The sequence below is a fragment of the Enhydra lutris genome, unplaced genomic scaffold, assembly GCF_002288905.1.
Source record: "Enhydra lutris kenyoni isolate GAN:26980312 unplaced genomic scaffold, ASM228890v2 scaffoldscaffold40, whole genome shotgun sequence".
Classification (NCBI taxonomy): domain Eukaryota; kingdom Metazoa; phylum Chordata; class Mammalia; order Carnivora; family Mustelidae; genus Enhydra; species Enhydra lutris.
This window is the reverse complement of record NW_019154124.1, coordinates 6441186-6462073: the sequence shown is the minus strand read 5'-3', so window position 1 is coordinate 6462073 and position 20888 is coordinate 6441186. Positions and strand designations below refer to the sequence as shown.

At 37.0% G+C, this 20888-nt stretch overlaps 2 protein-coding genes across 5 annotated transcripts in view; one reads left to right on the top strand and one right to left on the bottom strand.

The window, feature by feature from the left end:
- LOC111155203 (coiled-coil domain containing 146) overlaps nt 1-10118 on the bottom strand; it is a 115614-nt gene extending 105496 nt beyond the window's left edge. The window contains exon 1 of the mRNA XM_022515300.1: nt 10078-10118. The gene's annotated coding sequence lies outside the window, so the exon portion shown is untranslated. The remainder of the gene's footprint in view (nt 1-10077) is intronic.
- Nucleotides 10119-10610: 492 nt separating this feature from the next.
- Nucleotides 10611-20888, top strand: part of LOC111155348 (family with sequence similarity 185 member A) — a 56224-nt gene continuing 45946 nt past the window's right edge. For 3 of the 4 annotated variants that reach the window (XM_022515500.1, XM_022515501.1, XM_022515499.1), the window contains exons 1-2: nt 10611-11198; nt 13952-14061. In XM_022515500.1, the coding sequence (XP_022371208.1) occupies nt 10748-11198; nt 13952-14061 (561 nt within the window). In that variant the 5' untranslated portion in view covers nt 10611-10747. The remainder of the gene's footprint in view (nt 11199-13951; nt 14062-20888) is intronic. The other variant, XM_022515502.1, reaches the window with a different exon arrangement.

The window sequence follows — 20888 nt, the reverse complement described above, 5'->3', positions numbered from 1 at the left end:
TTGATAATGTCAGTATTTTTATCCATTCTGCTGGATGTGTAGTGGCATCTAATTTTGATTTTTAATTTGTGGCTTTAATTTCCATTTCCATAAGACTACTTAATGTGGAACGTCTTTTATGGGCTTATCTGCCATTTACATATCTTCTTAGATGAAGTGTCTACTTACTATTTTTTGCCCAGTAAAAAAATCAGGTTCTTTTGCTCCCTACTAATATTGTAAGCATTCTTTGTGTCTTTGGGATACAATTCTTTTATTAATATGTTTTGTAGATATTTTCTCTCAGTCTCTCCCAATCTTTTCATTTTCTTAGGATTGTCTTTTTGAAGAGCAAATTTTTTTAATTTTGAGGAAATCCAATGTATCATTTTTTCTCTTTTATGGTTCACATTTTGTATCTTAAGAAATCTTTGCCAAACTCAAGGTCACAAGATTTCCCCCCTATATTTTCTTCTAGAACTTTGAGAGTTTTAGCTCTTCTACTTGCATCTTTTATCTCTGTCAAGTTTTTGTGTATGGTGTGAAGTAAGGATTGATATTCTTTGGGGAGGTGAGGGATATATGGATATCTAGTGGTTCAGCACCATTTGTTAGGAAAATATCCTCTTCCCATTGAATTATCATGGCACCTTTTCCAAATATCAATTAACTAAATATGTGTAGGTCTATTTCTATGTTCTCTATGCTGTCCCATTGATTTATGTCTATTCTAATACCAATACAATATTGTATTGATTATCATAGCTCTGCAGTAAGTATTAAAATGATATAGTATAAATCCTCAAACTTAGTTTTTTCTCAAAATTGTTTTGGTTATACTATGTATTTTTATTTCCATATATATTTTAGAAGGAACTTGTCAATTTCTATCTTTAAAAAAGCCTGCTGCAATTTTGATTGAGCAACATATCAATACATTAGTGTAGGGCAATATGCCATCTTAATGTTGAGTCTTATTTTTCTTGAATTTGGTTTTTCTCCCCAGTTATTTAGGTCATCTTCAGTTTTTCATAGCAATGTCTTATGGTTTTCAGAAGATATGTCTTGTATATGTTTTGTTAACTTTATCCCTAAGTATGTCACATTTTGTATGTTATTGTAAATGATATTATTTTTCAATTTTGATTTCCAAATGTCATTGTTAGTCCTTAGAAATCAAATTGGTGGGGTGCTTGGGTGACTCAGTTGGTTAAGCATCTGCCTTCAGGTTGTGATCTCAGGGTCCTGGGATTGAGCCCTGCATTGGGCTCCCTGCTCCGTGGGGAGTCTGCCTCTCTCTCTCCCTCTGCTCCTCTCCCCTGCTCATGCTCTCTCTCTCATGCATGTGCACCATCTCTAACAAACAAATAAAATCTTCAAAAGAAAAGAAATAAAATTGGTTTTTGTCATTGACCTTGTATTTTGTAGCCTTGTGAAACATTTTTATTAATTCAGTAGCTTTGCACAATATTCCTTAGAATTTTCTACTCACATGATCATGCTATCTGCAAATAAACACAATTTTACTTCTTCCTTTCCAATGTAGATTCCTTTTATTTCTTTTTATTGCCTTATTATACTATATAGGACCTCTAGTACAATGCAGAACAAAAGTGGTGAGTGAACATTCTCCCTTTGTTCCACATCCTTTTTTTTTAAAAGATCATTTATTTATTTATTTTACAGAGAGATAGAGAGCACAAGCAGGCAGAGCAGCAGGGAGGGGGAGAGGGAGAAGCAGGCTCTCCGCTGAGCAGAGAGCTGGATGTGGAACTCAATCCCAGGACCCTGGGATCATGACCTGAGCTGAAGCCAGCCGCTTAACCGACTGAGCCACCCAGGTGCTCCTTTGTTGCACATCTTAACAGGGAAAGCATTCAGTCTTTCATAGTTAAATATGGTATGAAGTGTAAGTTTCCATAGCTGCCTGTACCAGGTGGAGGAAGTTTCCTTCTATTCCAAGTTTGTTGGAAGTTTCTAACAGGAAGTGTATCAAATTTTGCTAAACTTTTTTAAATCCATTAAGATGATCATATTTTTCAGCAAATGATACTGGACAACTGGACATCCTTATGTAAAAAGATGCACCTCAAACCATACCCTCTATCATTTACAGAAAGTAACTTGAAATGAGGTATTTGCCTGAATGTAAAATCTAAAAGTAAAAAGTGTTCAGAAGAAAATATTCACTATTCACAACCTTGGTTTGGAGAAAGATTTTGTTTTTTGTTTTTGTTTGTTTTTGTTTTTAGATTGGACACAAAACCACAAATCATAAAAGAGAAAAACAGATAAATTGGACTTTTCAAAATCTAAGAGTTCTGCTCTTTGGAAGACAGTATTGGGAAACTGAAAACAAAAATCACAGATGGGAAGAAAATACATGCAAATAATTTATCTGTCACAAGACTGGTATGGACAATATATTAAGAAATCTCATAGCTTAATAATAGGAAATCAAATAGACCGATTTAAAGAGTGGGCAAAAGATTTGAAAATATACTTAACCTAAGATATACAAATGGCAAATAAGAATATGAAAATATGCTTACTTCATTAGTAATTGGGGAAATCCAACTAAAAATCACAATGAGATACAACTACACACTTATTAGAGTGTTTTTTAGAAAGTGACAACACCAAGTGTTGGTGAAGATGTTGAGTAACTGGAACTCTCACATATTGCTAGTCAGAATGCAAAGTTGTATAGCTCCTTTGGACAACAACTTACTTATATCTTATAAAGTTAAACCTACAGTTACTAAATGACCCAGCCATTCATTCATATGTATTTATTCAGGGGGAATGAGGATATGTATCTATTCAAAAACTGTACACAAATGTTTACATTGGTTTTATTAATATTCACTCCAAACTGGAAACAACCCAAATATCAACTTAAGGGATGTATAAACAGATTGTGGTACATTCATAGAATGGAATATGACTCAGAAATAAAAATGAATAAACTATTGACACATACAATAGTGTGGGTGAATCTCAAATACATTATATTAAGTCAAAAGGCTATGTACTATATGATTCCATTTTAGAAGTTCCTGGAAAAGGAAAAAGTATTGGGACAGCTAACAGATCAAGTATTTGCCAGGGGCTGGATGCTGGGGGAGAAGGAGTGACTACAAAGTAGTATGAGGGAACTTTTGACAGTGATGGAAAAATTCTACATCTTGATTGTCATGTGGCTACATCACTGTATACATCTGCCAAAATTGATAAAAATGTCCACCCCAAAAGGGTGGATTTTACTGTGTGTAAGTTATACCTCAGTAACTATAAAACAAAGCAAAGCAAACAAAAAGAACAGAATTTACACAAAGTATGAAAACTGTAGGCTATCAAAACAAAGAAAAAAATTCTAAAAACAACCAGAGAGAAAAGGCAGTTTCTCTACAAAGGCACTAAACTAGACAGACAGAAGACTTAGACTTCTCATTAGCAAAAACTGTACTACTTCAAAGTACTGAGAGACTAACTGTCAACTAGTTATTTAAGAGTAAGGGCAAAATAAAGTCATTTAGAGACAAAATCTGAAGAAATAACTCAAAGACTCATTAAATATATATATAAAGATGCACTTCAGTAAAAAAAAACCAAATCTAGAAGGAAATGAGCAAATAAATTCTTAAATGTTGCTAAATCTAAATGAGCACAAAATATAAAAAACAATAATAGGGGAGCAAGCATGGCTTATACAGTTAAGTGACTGACTCTTGATTTTGGCTCAGGTCATGATTTCAGGGTTGTGAGATCAAACCTTGTGCCAGGCTCTGTGCTGAGCATGGAGCCTGCTTACGATTCTTTCTCCCTCTGCCCCTGTCCCCAACTCACACTCGCTCTCTCTAAAATGATAATGATAATAATAATAATAATAATAACGACTAAACTAAAATATACAAGGGAATAAATGACACGGAAGACAGAAGGGAGAAGACTGATGTTAAAGAATTTCATTGTTCAAGAGGAGGAGGAAGATACTGATTGATCAGGCTTCTGCTAAGTCAAGCGAGTATGGCAAAAAGCCAAGGATAATGATTAGAAGAAAAGAAATAGCCTTCCAAATTATATGGCGGAAAAGGTGAATAAAGAAAAATATACAGACTAAATTAAAGGAGAAAATAGAGGAACCCTCCCCCCAAAAGCAAAAAGGCAAGATTAATAGAAAACACAAAATAAGCTGGCAAGAATGCATATAAATGTAAAAGTAATTACAAAAATTGTAAAGTGGATTAATTTACCTGTTGAGAAAGATTCCCAGATTGGTTTTAAAATATCTTGCTGTATTCTGTTTATAAGACACAAGTCCCAAATATAGTGTCACAGGCTTGAAGTAAAGGGATGAAAATATTATTAGATAAAAATAAATAACAAGACAGAGAGCAATACTTGAGATAAAGAAGGTCATTATTTAACGACAAAAAGGAAATTTATCAGGAAACTATTAATCTCGAACCTATACATAACTAACAGCATAGCCTCAAAATATATAAAATGTAAGTGGAATTTCTATTCAATGCTACTCCTGTGTGAATGGTTGAAAACAAAATTTCTACCTTGTAGAAATGGAATTAAGCATTAGCACATACAAGAACTCTTGTCTAAAATTAGCTTTTAAATTTTTTCTATTATGAGTAAACTCTAGTTGCTTTGTGTATTTAAGTTATCTCAGGTACATACATAAACACACATACATATTGCTTTAACATACAAAGTACTCAAGAATATGTCTAACGTAGGCAACTTCTCAAGGTGCTTAGAATGGGAAAGTTTGACTGCATTAAATCACAGACACTTCCCTGCACATCATGGGCATGGAAACAAATAACCAAATCTGTCCATACGTCAGTGGTGATTTCAAAGGAAGTTACCTACATATTCATTAAATATTTCTTAGTACTGTCAGTTATCAGATTGAGTTTATTAAGGTTTCACAACAAGAATGAAAGTCATAAGATATATTCATTTTAAAAGTTTATAATTGAGAAAGTTGGCAAATTCCTTGGGCTTCCCTCAGCTAAGCTGAATCCCAGAATTCTATTAAAGTTACATTTTTCTGAAAACTGACTCATGCCCTCTGCTGTCCATTTATTGAATATCAATTATTAAATAAAGTAAAATCTTCATTGGCATTTACATTTACATAGTAAGAAATCCTTCAACTATTTCATTATTTGAGTTAGTTTTAGGAAACAATGTATTTTAAGAAGTGCTTTTAAAACTTTTAAATTATAAATGTAATATATGTTTATTATTGAAAACACAAAAAATGAAATAATTCATTATTTTACTACTTGGAGATAACCATTGTTACCAAGATGAAATTGTTTCCATGGGTTATATTTCTTAAAACACAATTTTATTTTATGAAACAAAATGGGATTGGGATGGAGACAAACCATAAGAGACTCTCAATCTCAAAAAACAAACTGAGGGTTGCCGGGGGGTTGGGGGGAGGGTTAGGGTTAGGAGAGGGTGGTGGGGTTATGGACATTGGGGAGGGTATGTGCTATGGTGAGTGCTGTGAAGTGTGTAAACCTGGCGATTCACAGACCTGTACCCCTGGGGCTAATAATACATTATATGTTAATAAAAAATAAAAAATTATTAAAAAATAATAAAATAAAATAAAATTTTAATATTATTATTATCGGGGCACCTGGGCGGATCAGTTGGTTGAGTGACTGCTTTCCGCTCAGGTCATGATCCTGGAGTCAGACTCCCCGCTCAGCAAGGGAGTCTGCTTCTTCCGCTGACCTCTCTCCTCTCATGCTCTCTCTTTCTTATTCCCTCTCTCTCTAGCTCTCAAATAAATAAAATCTTTTAAAAAAATAAAACTATTATCATCATTAAAGAATTGGGATCATACTAAACATACAATTGGCATTCTACTCTTTTCACTTAATATTACCATGAGATAATAGGAAAAAAATATATGATGATCTCTCCTTGGCTCCTGGCACAGGGCTCCTGAAACCCTTGTAATTTCTGAGGATGATAGAAATGTCTTTTGTTCTAGCGAGGTGACTTTGGGTGGCTCTTGGATGGCTCTTGGATGAGGGTTGGTCACTGGAGAGTATGAACCATGATAAGAAGGTTGGAATTTTCAGCTCTGCACCAGTCTTCTAAGAAGAAAGAAGGGCTAAAAATGGAATTAAGGATCCATCATATCTACATGATGAAGCCTCCATGAAAATCCTGATAGTATGGGGTTTGTAGAGCTTCCATTTAGGCAAACACATCCACACAAGGAGGGAGACACACCCCAACTCCAGGGAGACAGGAGGTCTTGTTCTCAGAACCCTGCCAGACCTCAACCTATCTCTTTTTGGAGATATCTATCTATCTATCCATATGAATTTTCATCAAATCTTTTTTTTTTTTAAGATTTTATTTATTTATTTGACAGAGAGAAATCACAAGTAAGCAGAGAGGCAGGCAGAGAGAGAGGAGGAAGCAGGCTCCCCGCTGAGCAGAAAGCCCGATGTGGGGCTCGAACCCAGGACCCGGGATCATGACCTGAGCCAAAGGCAGCGGCCTAACCCACTGAGCCACCCAGGCGCCCCATAAATTTTCATCAAATCTTTTAATAAACTGGTAAACATCTTTCCCTGAGGTCTGAGAACCATTCTGGCAAGTTCATCAAAACTGTGAAGGGGGTTGTGGGAACCTCTGATTTGTAGCCAAACCAGACAGAAGTTGTGGGTAACCTAGAGACCCACTACTTGTAATTAGCATCTCAAGTGGGTAAGAGCAGTATTGTAGAACTGAGCTCTTAACCTGTGGAATCTGACACTATTTGCAGGTACGTAGTGTCAGAATAGAGTCAAACTGTAGGACCCTGAGATCATGACCTGAGCCGAAGGCAGCGGCTTAACCCACTGAGCCACCCAGGCGCCCCCAAAATATAATTTTTGAATAGCTGCAGAATATTGCAGATGTATACTGATTTACATAACACCCTACTATTTTTGGACATTTAAGTTACTTCATTATTTTAGTATCATAAGTAACTCTATAGAACAAAATTCCTTGAATGTAAGTTTTTTTGAATGTCCCTGATTTTATGCTTACATTAAATCCCCAAAATTACAATTTCCAAGTCATGGATACACATATTTTTAAAGTGCTTTATGCATACTGCTGAAATGAACTCTGGAAAGTTTTTAACAATTTACGTGCCCACCAGCAGTATGTCTATGTATACATCATGAACATATACTGCTGGTGGGTGTGTAAGTTACTATAAACTTTTCCACCTTAAGAGTTTACTTGTAAGGTATTTTTACAACTTCAGTTGAAAAAAAAAGAACAACATAGGAATGAAAAGTTATTTATGATTCTTCATTCATTTGATGAATAATTATTTTTCTTCAAAGGGATCAGGAGGATAGAGGACCTTTTAGTAGAGTGGGAAGAGGGCCAGACTCTCTAATTGTTTAATTTTAATCTTTCTGAATTTGTTTCCTCATGTATAATGTGAGGATAATAATACTTGCTCTGCTAAACTGAGTGTTTTATGAGGATACTACAAGATGTGGACACGCTTTGAAAACTATAATGTCACACAGATGGAAGGCAGTATTTTTATTAGTCGTCATTGACATGTGGACAGATTTGATACATAAGTAATGTATCAATAAAAAATTTTTAAAGTATCAATAACTTTTTAATATCCTATATTAATCTTATATCATTTTCTCCAGTTTCAAGTTAATGTAATCAGAAAAGTAGTATTTCAGTCAATTTTCTTTAGTTTTGTTTGAAAATAATCAAACAAAGATTTTGCCACAGAGACAATTATGGTTCACTTGCCAATTCCATGAACTTGGTTTGTCTCAGAAAAGGAAATCTCACCACAGAAACAAAATAATCTGCTAGGTATTTATTCCTATTTAATCTAAAAATATTTGGCATGTGTACAACAAATGTGAGTGCATTCTCAACTTGCTTAAACCAATGCCTTTTTCAAACATTTTCAAAGTTATCCCCGTGGGTTTTCATTAAAAAGACACTTTGAAGATCAGTCTGAATAATTATGACCAAATGAAACAAATTCAAGGGCAGAGCTAGTATTCAGTGGGAATTTGGTGAACCTAAAAGCTGGCACTTATCATAAGCTTTCACTAACTAGGAAGGAGAATAAGGAGGAAGAAAGAACTGGGAGGACAGAAAAGAGGAAAGGATAGCTTATGAAAACACTGAATTTTATAAAAAAGGTAATGGCTAGTGGAAAACTCTGTGACTTGGGCCCACGAGGACTTTAGCCCAGTTCATTAGGACTTCAGTCCATCTCTCTATCGCTACCTCCCAGGAAATTCAGTTATTGCATTTTTGCCAAGAGCTTCAGGTTTTTTTTTTCCTTTTTCAAGATTTATATATTTGTATGAGAGAAAGAGAGAGAGAGAGAGCGTGCGCGCGAGCGCGAGTGAGCAAGGGCAGAGGGAGAGAATCTTTAAGCAGACTGACTCTGCTAATTGGGGAGCCCGAGGCAGGCTGGATCGCAGGGCCCAGGAGATCATGACCTAAGCCAAAACCATCAGACAAATTATAGTATAAATAAATTAGAAATATCACATTTCCCTAGATTTTTTTCACCAGTTCTGCCATACCAGTTAAAGATACTAACACAGAAAGAAGTAGAATAGATAAAGGGAAAACTAGTTTATCTTACAAATGACTAAACATAGCATAAACTAGGAAAAAGGAAGAATCTTCGGGATGTGTCTTTTTTTTAGGTTTTATTTATTTATTTGTTTAGAGATAGAAAGAGTGTGTGAGCAGGGAGAAGGGCAGAAGGAGAGGGAAAGAATCTCAAGCAGACTCCATGCTGAGCACAGAGCCCAACAAGGGCTTGACTGAAGCCCCCAGGCACCCCAACAAGGGCTTCAGTTTTTTAAGACATTAGGTTACAGCATTTGCATTTTATTCAGTGTCATTGTTTGCAATTTTTCTTTAACAAACAGCTTAGGGAGTAATAGGCAGGAAGAGTTAGGGGCACAGAAAGGTAGAGATACGCAGAGAAGCAGGAAATAAATCTTATGGGTCCCCCCCCCTTTTAAAATTGCCTGCAGAATAATAAAAGATAAAAAAGACCTTAAGGAGTCATTTAGTGCGATCCTTCAACTTAGAACTGAAGAAACAGATTCAGGTGACCCAGAGAGCAAGGAAAATAATCAGTCTCCTTTCAGTGTCGAGCTCTTCCCATTGCACTGTTGACTCTTTTTTCCTTATTTTAGCCGTAAAACTGGGGACCATTTGTAAGTCAAAGAGATTAATGCTGCTGTCAACACAAGTCCTGATTTTTCAGATATTTCTTGGTTACTAAGAATCAGTGCTATCCCTAAAATAAAAATACAATTTACACAATTTTGTAGACTGTGCATCATGTTCACATCAATTATCTCATCTGATCCTTGCAAAAACTCTTTGAGGCAAAATAAGGAAAGTAATATTGATCTCATTTTAAGGGAAAGCAGTTAAAACCCTGAGTTGTCCAATGACTAGCTTAAGATTACTTAGGATCAGGAAGGAGGGAGGACTCTAATGCTATTCCTATATTTGGTATCAAAGAGGGAGTTGCACCAAAAAACACCAGCCTGGGGCGCCTGGCTGGCTCAGTCCCTTAAGTGTTGGTCTTGGGCTCTGGTTAAGATCCCAGCGTCCTGCAATCGAGCCCCACTGCTTCTCCTTCTCCCTCTGCCTGCTGCTCCCCCCCCCAAATAAATAAATAATATCTTTAAAAAAAAAAAAAAAAAGGAACTGAATAAAAGCCCCGCCAATCTGGCTCTTTATTTTCCTGCTGAGGGATTTTCCATATCAGGGTATCCTGCACTATTTTAGTGAAGTTTGTATCTAATCTCCCACTGTAGTTTGCATCTAATTCTCACCTTTTTTAAAAAAAAAAAAGATTTTATTTATTTTAAGAGAGAGCACGCGCATGGGAAGGAGCAGTTGGAGAAAGAGATTCCCCTTTGAAGAGGGAATCGGAGGTAGGACTCAATCCCAGGATCCTTGGATTATGACCTGAGTGGAAGGCAGACGCTTAACCGACTGAGCCACCCAGGCGCCCCTAGTTCTCACCTTTTAAAAGCGCAGTTTCTTACCCCTTGACTTGGTCCTGATCCTTATTTAAGTTCCTATTTTTCTTGATAGATTAGGACCTCCAGGGTCTCACTCCGAAGCTCCACCCTCTCCAAAGAAGTCGCGTCCTCGGTATCCAAGGAAACCACGCAGTCCTGCCCACATTGCTCCTTACGCGCTTTCCATTGGCCCGTTGGATTCCCAAATAGATTCCACCCTCTCCCCCCCCCCCCCCCTCCAGTTCCTCCAATGGCTAATGGGCTTCAGGCAAAAAGCTCGCACCTTCTGAGTTCGGGTGACACCTGCTCTTACTACTCCAATACCCTGCGCATTGCCTCTTGGGATATGTAGTTTCCAAGCTGCCCGGAGCCCCACGACATCTCTTCCCCTTTAGAACTACGTATCCCATGCGCCTTTGCGAAAGAGGAGGGCGCGGGCAAGGCTTGCGGGTCAAGAGTGGATAGTTACAGCTTTGAAATTAATTCCAGCTTGCTGCGGAGGCGTGTGCGGATGAGGTTTAAATTGCCAAAGAAAGTGAGCAGTTTTGCTTCAGCAAATCTTCGCAGATGTCTCCCTTTTGACTTGAGCTAGGGCAGTGGTCAAGTAGACTGGCCGTGGCGAGACTGGCCTACTGCTGAGGTGATTTGAGAGAGCGCGAGAGGGGTGCACCATGTTTGCCCCCGGCTCGGGCTGGGGATTTGGCTGCCTCTGGCTCAGCCAGTTCCGAGTTGGGGCCCGCAGAGCTGCGGGGCGCTGGGCTTGTCGGGCTGGCCCGGCCCGGCAGTACAGCTCTGGTGGGGGAGAGCGCCAGCCCGGGTCGGAGCCCGCGGTCTCACCGCCAGGCCTTGCATGCCAGACTCTGAAGGAGTGGGCGTTGCTGGTGAGCCCGTTCGGTCTGCTGCGGGCGCGACTTCCGTGCCATTTGGCCGTGAGGCCCCTGGACCCCCTTACCTACCCGGACGGCGACCGCGTGCTGGTTGCGGTGAGAGCAGCGGAGGGCGGGGCTCGGGACCTGGCCGGCCTGCTGGTGAAGTACGACGAGGCGCTGAAGGAGGTATTCATCGTGTCTGACACCATCGACCCTCAGGCGTCCGTGGAGGTGAACGCGCCCCTGAAGTTTGGCAAGTGAAGTGAAGTGGAAAAGGGTTTGGGTCCCAGGGCACAGACGGCGAACTTCTGAAATTAAGCAGATGTGCACTTTTAATTGGTCCCTTTGGATCTGACTTTGTAACCCAATATAGTTGCCCCTCTCGGAACCTGCCTCCTTTTCTGTTCTACTTTGAGCTTCCTAGTGAAAGGTAGACATCAGGTTCCCAAAGATAGGTATTTTATAAATCCAATGAAAACATCGTTTGGAATAATGTAAATCAACTATTATTTGTGGAACCCTTATGTTCTCCTTTGGCACGTAGTTCCTATATCTCTATTTCACCGCACTTTGTCAATAGCAAAGTGGTTTGTTTTTCAGGATTGAACTTTCTTGATAATCCATTCGGCGGTATGGTATGGCAGTCCATTCACATTTCCCCTTGCGTATACACAGCCTGGGGTCTGTTCCAAATCAGCTCTGTCTGTAGGATGTTCCATATCTAACCTGGACCAAGTGTTGGGTCTCACGTAGGCATCTGGCTTCCTACTGATATATCTCCATTGTAAATTATCCGTGAGTAGCAGTCTTGAAAAAATACAAACACAATCACATAGTAAAACCGCACGGTGGACCGTCTGATAACGCCTGCAGTGTTCTAGGTATTTGGGGTCCATAATATTTATCAAATGCAAGCCAGTGTGTACACAGCATCTTTCCAGTAAAGTGTCCCCAGCCTCTCCTTCCTGGGACAGAAGGATGATACTAATGATCATCACAGCAGCCAATACCTCCAAGATAATCTTTTCTAATCCATAAAATGGCACCATAAAGTAGATACAGTTATTGGCACTGTTTCACATAAGGAAACTGAGATACAGCAAGGTTCATGAAGTATTTATTGTGGGTGAAAAATCCATGCCTTCATGAAACATATATTCTTTTTTTTTTTAATTTAAATTGATTTTTTTTGTGACTATTTTTTTTAATTTTATTTTTTATAAACATATAATATATTTTTATCCCTAGGGGTACAGGTCTGTGAATCGCCAGGTTTACACACTTCACAGCACTCACCATAGCACATACCCTCCCCAATGTCCATAACCCCACCCCCCCCTCCCAAACCCCCTCCCCCCATCAACCCTCAGTTTGTTTTGTGAGATTAAGAGTCACTTATGGTTTGTCTCCCTCCCAATCCCATCTTGTTTCATTTACTCTTCTCCTACCCCCTTAACCCCCCATGTTGCATCTCCTCTCCCTCATATCAGGGAGATCTTATGATAGTTGTCTTTCTCCGATTGACTTATTTCGCTAAGCATGATACCCTCTAGTTCCATCCACGTCGTCGCAAATAGCAAGATTTCATTTCTTTTGATGGCTGCATAGTATTCCATTGTGTATATATACCACATCTTCTTTATCCATTCGTCTGTTGATGGACATCTAGGTTCTTTCCATAGTTTGGCTATTGTAGACATTGCTGCTATAAACATTCGGGTGCACGTATGAAACATATATTCTAATGGGGGTAGATTAAAAAACTATGTTCTCTCTCAGATATAAAGTGGTGGAGCTGAAATTTGAACTGACTGGGGTCTGCTCAACCATGATGGTTTACTGCTTCGCAACTTCTTTAAACTAGCCTAGATGAATAAAAGACCCTGACTTCAAAATATAACAGTCTGGGGTGGGGAGGAAGATTTGTCAATATATTATCATAATAAAAAAGGGATTGAGTATTGAAATAGAGTAAGCGAAATTTTATGGTAACACAGACAAAAGTGGAACTATCTGTGCTGGTGACCTCAAACCTCATTATTTGTAGATTCCTCTTCTTAGAGCCAGAATCCCATTTCCAGTTTACCATTTCTAGGTGTCTATTTCACCTTCTCAAATCAATATAATTCAATTTTCTTCGTATATACTTGTTCCTCCAGTTTGTTTATACCTGTTTCTGTGAGTAAGAGTAGCATTACTGCCACTAAGTGGGCTTTTCTACCTGTTGGGAGTGTGTGGGTAGAGGACATTTATGTCCTCTACATATCTATGAACGCTGCCTTACATGAAGGCTATGTTGTAACACTACTCAACTGAGTAAAAATTGGTTACTTACATTTGCATCCATCTGGGGTAAAATTATTGGTTTATATATTTTTAGATTATTACAACCAAAATATTGCTGTTTTAAAAGCCTTTATAGAGACTGCCATATACAAAATTGCAGAAATTTATTTTTATGCCATAACGATTAAATTGTGTTAAGCCCCAGTGGTTTTTTGTGGGGGGCAACAAACACAGATCTGTACTATTCCTACGATATGCTTTTAATTTATATGAGGTTTGGGAACAAATCTATAAATCTTTGTGAATATAAGAGAGAAGAGGCTAACTGGCTTATTCATGAATAGTTTATCATAATGACTTGTTAACTAGCTGTAGTTTTATTTAAACATGTGTGTGTGTGTGTGTGTGTTTCCTCTCTTTCCCAGGAATGTGTATTAATTGGAGTATCTGCCCTCTTTTACTTTTCTCCTACATCACTTTCTCTCTTTAGATGATATAGGTCAATAGAAATAACTGCTTTATTTCTAAAAGTTAGCAGAAAAGGGCACTACATTTGTCCTGTTGCTGTGGTAGAGACGTCTTAGGTGCTGACAACCATGCTGTCTCCAGGGTTCAGTTATTTTATGAACATAACTGAGGAGCTGGATTTCTTAGGGGACGCTAAAATGCTTTGGCTCATTAGCCATAGTACTAACTTTTTTTTTCTTTTTTCATTTCTAGATTTGGATATCAAGTCATCAGGGTCTGGCTGTGTAAAAGTCCAAAATATTGAGTGTGATAATTGCAAAATTGAAACTGAGCAGGGGACTGGCATCTTACAGTCTGTTAAGGTATAAACATTTTTCTAATTGTATTTCAATATTACTGTTTTTAAAAAACCTTAAACTTTGAGCTGCAGTGTCAGACTAGCACTATTCTGAATATCATGTGTTGAGAATATTGAGTATTATTTATTCATCTCTCAGACATTTCTCACAAAAAATTTGCCTTGAAATCAGTTCTGTTTTGAAAGTAAAGAGGTTGTAGCAACTTTGAAGGTTTTTCTCATTTATATGTTTCCTTTAGATTTCATTTCAAAGTGTACAGTGAAACTAATAATACATTCTTGGTATTCTAAGATCTTATTAAAGAAATTTTAATGGGGTTTTTTTTTAATGATTTTATTTATTTGACAGAGAAAGCATAAGCAGGCAGAGTGGCAGGCAGAGGGAGAGGGAAACAGTGGGAGAGGGAGAACCATGCTCCCTGCTGAGCAGGGAACCTGATGCAGGACTCTGTCCTAGGACCCCAGGATAGTGACCTGAGCTGAAGGTCATGATTTTTAGATTCATAAACACTAATTAGAATGATTAGTTTGATGCATTTAAAAAGTTTTACATCATTTGTTTTGTTTTGGTCACTTTTATTTGCATACTTGCCTTTAGTATCTGTTCATACGTGAACTATTTCAAATAAATGTAATTACACAAATATCACAGAAGATTAAAGAATACTATGCTATGTCCTTTTAGCAAAATGAGATGGTTCAGGTTCTTGTTGTAAAAGATACACAATGAAGTCTTCATGTTGAATGACTAACTGGATAAGAATATTCATAGTTTCTTTTTGCCTTTAGAAATATATTGTTCACTCATCAATGCTTAACCTTCAGAAAATTCATCTAGAATATCGCCTTCTGAAAACTCAGTATCTTATATTTTCAGTTTCACAATCAAAATTAGAAGCTAGATGATACAAACAAATGGAAAGATATATTTGGGATTGGAAGAATTAATATTGTTAAAATATCCTTGCTACTCAAAGCACTCCACAGATTCAGTGCTATCTCTGTCAAAGTGCCAATAGCATTTTTCACAGAACTAGAACAAATAATCCTAAAATTTATATGGAACCACAGAAGACCTTGAATAGCCAAAGTAATCTTGAAAAAGAACAAAGCTGGAGGTATCGCTGTCCCTGATTTCAAGATACGCTACAAAGCTGTAGTAAGCAAAACAGGCACAAAACTGGCACAAAAATAGATACATAGATCAATGGGACAGAATAAAGAACTCAGAAATAAACCCACACCATTCATTGACCATGTATGGTCAATCTGTGACAAAGGAGGCAATAATGTACAATGGAGAAAAGATAGTTTTGTCAATAAGTTGTGCTAGGAAGATTGGACAGTTACTTGTAAGAGAATAAAACTGGACAACTTTCTTGCATCATACACAAAAATAAATTCAAAATGGATTAAAGACCTAAATGTGAAACCATAAACTCTTAGAAGAAAACATAGGAAGTAATCTCTTGGACATCAGCATTAGCAATATATTTATGGATATGTTTCCTCAGACAAAGGAAACAAAAGCAAAAGCAAAACAAAAAACTATTGGGACTGCACCAACATAAAAAGGGTTTTGTACAGCGAAGGAAACCATGACTAAAACTCTTTTTTTTTTTTTTTTTTTTTTTAGAATGCAAAGTATATTATTTTTAAACTTCTAAATTTAAAAACAAAACAGCCTAGGTTAAATGATATTTTCCAAAGTTGAATGTGCTCATTTGGAGCTCAGCTTTTCTGCGTGCAGTACAAAAACAACTTTCTAAAATTCATAGGCAGGAACATTGCTGTTGTAATGATCTGTGATTGGATGAACTGATCAGTCTCAGTTGGTAACATCCCTTTTTTTCTTTCTTGGTAAGGGTTTAAAACACTTTTGAATAGATGCGTTTTTTAGTCTTAACACACAATTTCATTCCAAATGTCTCCTCAGAGGCACATACTATATATAGGAATCCATTTTTATCCTTCTCACTTTCATACACTTCAGAAATCAGCATGGACACACTCTCCATACTGTGTTTGTTCACTAACAGGAAGAAGGCTTGATTAGTGTTGAGCTGTAAGCACTTTCTAATCATCTTAATGAGCTCACTCATGTTGATACGATCAGGTACAAGGAACTTGGGTTTGTCCAGAACTGGAAGTTGCTTCTCATCCATGTATTGTTTAGTGAATGGGAGAAGATATTTGTGAATGATATACTTGCTAAGGAGTTAATACCCAAAATATATAAAGAACTTATATATTTATATATATCACAATGCCTGGGTGGCTCAGTGGGTTAAAGCCTCTGTCTTCAGCTCAGGTCATGATCTCAGGGTCCTGGGATTGAGCCCCACATTGGGCTCTCTGCTCAGCGGGGAGCCTGCTTCCCTTCCTCTCTCTCTCTCTCTGTCAAATAAATAAACAAAATCTTAAAAAAAAAAAAAAAAAAAGAACTTACACAACTCAACACCTAAAACCCCAAAAATCCAATCGAAAAATGGGCAGAGGACATGAATAGACACTTTTCCAAAGAAAACACACAGATAGCCAACAGGTACATGAACAGTTGCTCAACATCACTAATTATCAGGGAAATGCAAATCAAAACCATAATGAGATATCACTTCACACTAGTCAGAATGGCTAGTATCAAAAAGACAAGAAATAGTACGTGTAGGTGAGGATGTGGAAAAAAGGAAACCCTTGTGCACTTGGGAGTGTAAATTGGTGCAACCACTATGGAAAACAGTATGGACATTTCTCAGAAAATTAAGAATAGAAATACCATATGATCCAGTAACTGCTTTACTAGATATTTAACCAAAGAAAGCAAAAACACTAATTCAGAAAGATATATGGACCACTGTGTTTATTGCAGCATTGTTTATAATAGCCAAGCTATGGAAGCAACCCAAGTGTCCATCCACAGATGCATGGATAAATAACGTGGTGTGTGTATAAACACACAAACTGGGATATTACTCAGACATAAAAAAGAATGAGATCCTGCCATTTGTGATAACATGGATGGACCTAGACTAGAGGGTGTTATGCTAAGCAGAATAAATCAGAGAAAGACAAATACTATATGATTTTACTCGTATGTGGAATTTAAGAAACAAACAACAAAGGGAAACAAAGAGAAATCAAGAAACAGACAGTTAACTAAAGAGAACAAACTGATGGTTACCAGTTGGGAAATAGGTAAGGAAGGGAGGGGGTGGAATAGGTGATGGAGATTAGAGTACACTTACTATAATGAGCACTGAGTAATGCAAAGAATTGTTGAATCACTACACTATACCTGAAACTAACACAACATTGTATGTTATAGTGGAATTAAAATTAAAAACTTAATAAAACATATATTACCATTAAAAAATTGATAGTTCTGTGGGCACAGTTCAAATATAAATGTACTCAAAATAATCGCAATTAAAAGAGTCTGCAGATTTAAAAAAATCAGAAGCTACTATCCTACTGTTGATCTCTTTGCTTTTATCTTTTGATCATGTGATGATTCTGAGAGATCTTTTTTGGTCACTTTTCTTCCTTCTGCCATTATGGCATAAAAGAAAAAATGGTTTCTCAACTTTGGCACTATTGATATTTTAGACCAGATAATTCTTTGTTGTCAGGGCCTGACCTATGCCCTCTAGGATGTTTAGTGGCATTGCTGGCCCCTACCTACTAAATTCAAGTAGGAAACTGCTTGGTTATGACAATGAAAAATATCAACATTGCCAAATGTTCTCTGGGGGGGCAAAATCACCTTTAGTTGAGAACTACCATTCTAGGCAAGTCCTTCAATTCTTCTGTTGTCTTATTATTTTTTTTAAAAGCATAGTTGGCAATAATTGATGAATAACGATGAAATAATTCCTAGGATAGTGAAATAGCGGAATATTATAAGATGTGAAAAATAAGAACACTAAGAACCCATAATGTATTTTAGATTTATAAAAGAGTCCAGTAGATGGATATAGTAATTTTAAGATAGAATGTGTTTTATTTTCTTTTTTAAAAGGGTAAATTTTCTATATGTTCTTTGGAAGCACTCTAAGAAAATAAAAATCATGAAATATCAGCCCTTACAAATAGAATAGTTTTAAAAACATTTAAGAGCTAATATTGGGTACAGTGGATCCTAATAGTATACCAAGGATCAAGAGAATTGTTCTTAAGATATTCATAAATGGGAACACTTGTTGAAAGATCATGTTTAATTTTTAAATGTATAATATTATCTTGAATTAATGATGTCAATTAATACAGGTTTCTCTTCCACTCATTTTGAGGGCATATATATATTTGATCTGTTTGATAAAATATTTATAGCAATAATAATAGCTATTGTTTATTGGGTCTTTTTTGTACCAGGAAACTTAGCTAAGCCTTCATTTAATCTTTGAATTATATCTATCTTTAATCAAGAATGAAACTCAGGCACCAAGAGATTGAGGAGCTCATTTAGGTTCACATAGCTAATAAATGAAGCTGAGATTTGAACTTGTGTCTTTTCTAATTTCCAAGTTCGCACTCCTTCCACCTTTTTTTTTTTTTTTTCCAAAACACTCACAAGTGGCTTTATTTACTGCACACCAGAGACCTTGCTAAGAGTTTTGCATGTATCATCCCGTTTAATTAGCAGAGCAGCCCGGGAGCTACGTGCTTCCTTATTTGACAGATGAGGAAGCTGAGGCCAGGAGATGTTTCTTGCTGAGGTCACATAGTTGATGAATGACAGAGCCAAGACTTGAACCTAAGTCTGTTTAGAGCTCATGTGCTAAAACCATGAAGCTGTGTTGCTTAAAAGACCTGAAAACATCTGGAAACACAGCCTCTGTTTATATATTTTTATAATCGTTTATGTATGTACTGATTTATATGTAAAACATATATATATATTTCATTTTTTCATGGATAATTTCTTTTTTAAATTTTAATTCAATTAGCATATGTATTATTGGTTTCAGAGGTACAGGTCTGTGATTCATCAGTCTTTTATAATACCCAGACACTCATTACATCACATAACCTCCTTAATGTCCATTACCCAGTTACCCCATCTCTCCACTCCCCTCACCCCCAGCAACCCTCAGTTTGTTTCCTATGATTAAGAGTCTTCTTACGGTTTGTCTCCCTCACTGGTTTCATCTTTTGTTTTTTCCTCTCTTCCCTTCTGATCCTCTGTTTTGTTTCTTAAATTCTGCATATCAGTGAGATCATATGATAATTGTCTTTCTCTGATTGACTCCTTTCGCTTAGCATAATACCCTCTCGTCCCACCCATGTCATTGCAAATGGCAAGATTTCTTTTTTCTCTTTTTGGATGGTCTCTCTACCTTTCTTTACTGTTGAGCAAAATACATGGCAATACTACATTTATTGTGCACTCTTAGAGAATAAGTAAATAAATATTTTAGGCAACATACATAACTCGTGGAAGGCCACACATTCGCAGTTTTTAAAAAAGCAATACAGTAGTTTATACTCATTCGGTTCTGATTTATTTATTTTGTTTTATATAGTTTTTAAAACTTTATAATCTAATTTTTTAGAATTAGATTAGTTTTAAATTATAACACTAGCTTTTAATATCTTTGAACCTTAGCCCTCTTTGAAAATGATGACTATCTCCTTAGGAAAAAAATTCACACATACATGAATTTTGTTTACAATTTCTGAAGTGTCATAGGAACTCATATTAAGTTTGAAATTCATGTAAGCTCGATTTGAAGTAATGTTTGTTTTGGAGGTATTCTTTTCAAAAATTTATCAATTACTTGTCTGCTTGATGAATACTACATATAAAACGCAGTTTGACTTTAGGCTCGTATCTCTGGGCATAAAGTAGTCTACCACCGTAATATAAACTTTTTTTTTTTTAAGATTTTATTTATTTATTTGACAGAGAGAGACACAATGATAAAGGGGACACAGACAGGGGGTGTGGGAGAGGGAGAAGCAGGCTTCTTGCTGAGCAGGGAGCCTGATGTGGGGCTTGATCCCAGGACCCTGGGATCATGACCTTAGCTGAAGTCAGACACCTAACAACTCAGCCACCCAGGTGCCCCATATAGATAAACTTTTTAATAATGATTCATTTTGTCCTTTTCACTAAATTTTTTGAAGTTCATTCCTGGGCTTTTTTGCCTAAGTTTTTTCTATTTTTTCCCTTGAGTAAAGCAACCAGAGGGTATATGGTTGTTTTGAATTTAATTTTTCCCTACGGTTAGACACTTCTGTGCTGTTGCTGATCATGATGTTGGTTAGTGTGCTTTTGGTATTTTTCTTTCTTTGCTATTTACCTTTTCTTTTTTTTATGATTATGGCAGAACTGAAGACGTATGTAATGGTTAAGGTAAACCAATCTTCTCTACAAAATAGATCAAACAAAATGGCTCATGTACAACTATAGTTTATTTCTTACTTGTGGTAAGAAAGTGTGTACGTGGCTCTTCTATAACCACGTGTGTATGTGGTTACAAGTGTGTACGTGGCTCTTCTATGATTATAGGTTCTTTCCATCTTCTGGCTTTGCCATCTCTTACAGTCTTACTGTAATCTGCACTCATCTGGTAGAAGGGGCAGAGCACAAAGAAGGCACACCAACTCTTCTTAAAAGCAACAGCCTTATGGGGCACCTGGGTGGCTCAGTGGGTTAAAGCCTTTGCTTTCGGCTCAGGTCATGATCCCAGGGTCCTGGGATCGAGCCCCGCATCGGGCTCTCTGCTCAGCAGGAAACCTGCTTCCCTTCCTCTCTCTCTGCCTGCCTCTCTGCCTACTTGTGATCTCTGTCTGTCAAATAAATAAATTAAAAAAAAAAAAAAAAGTTTA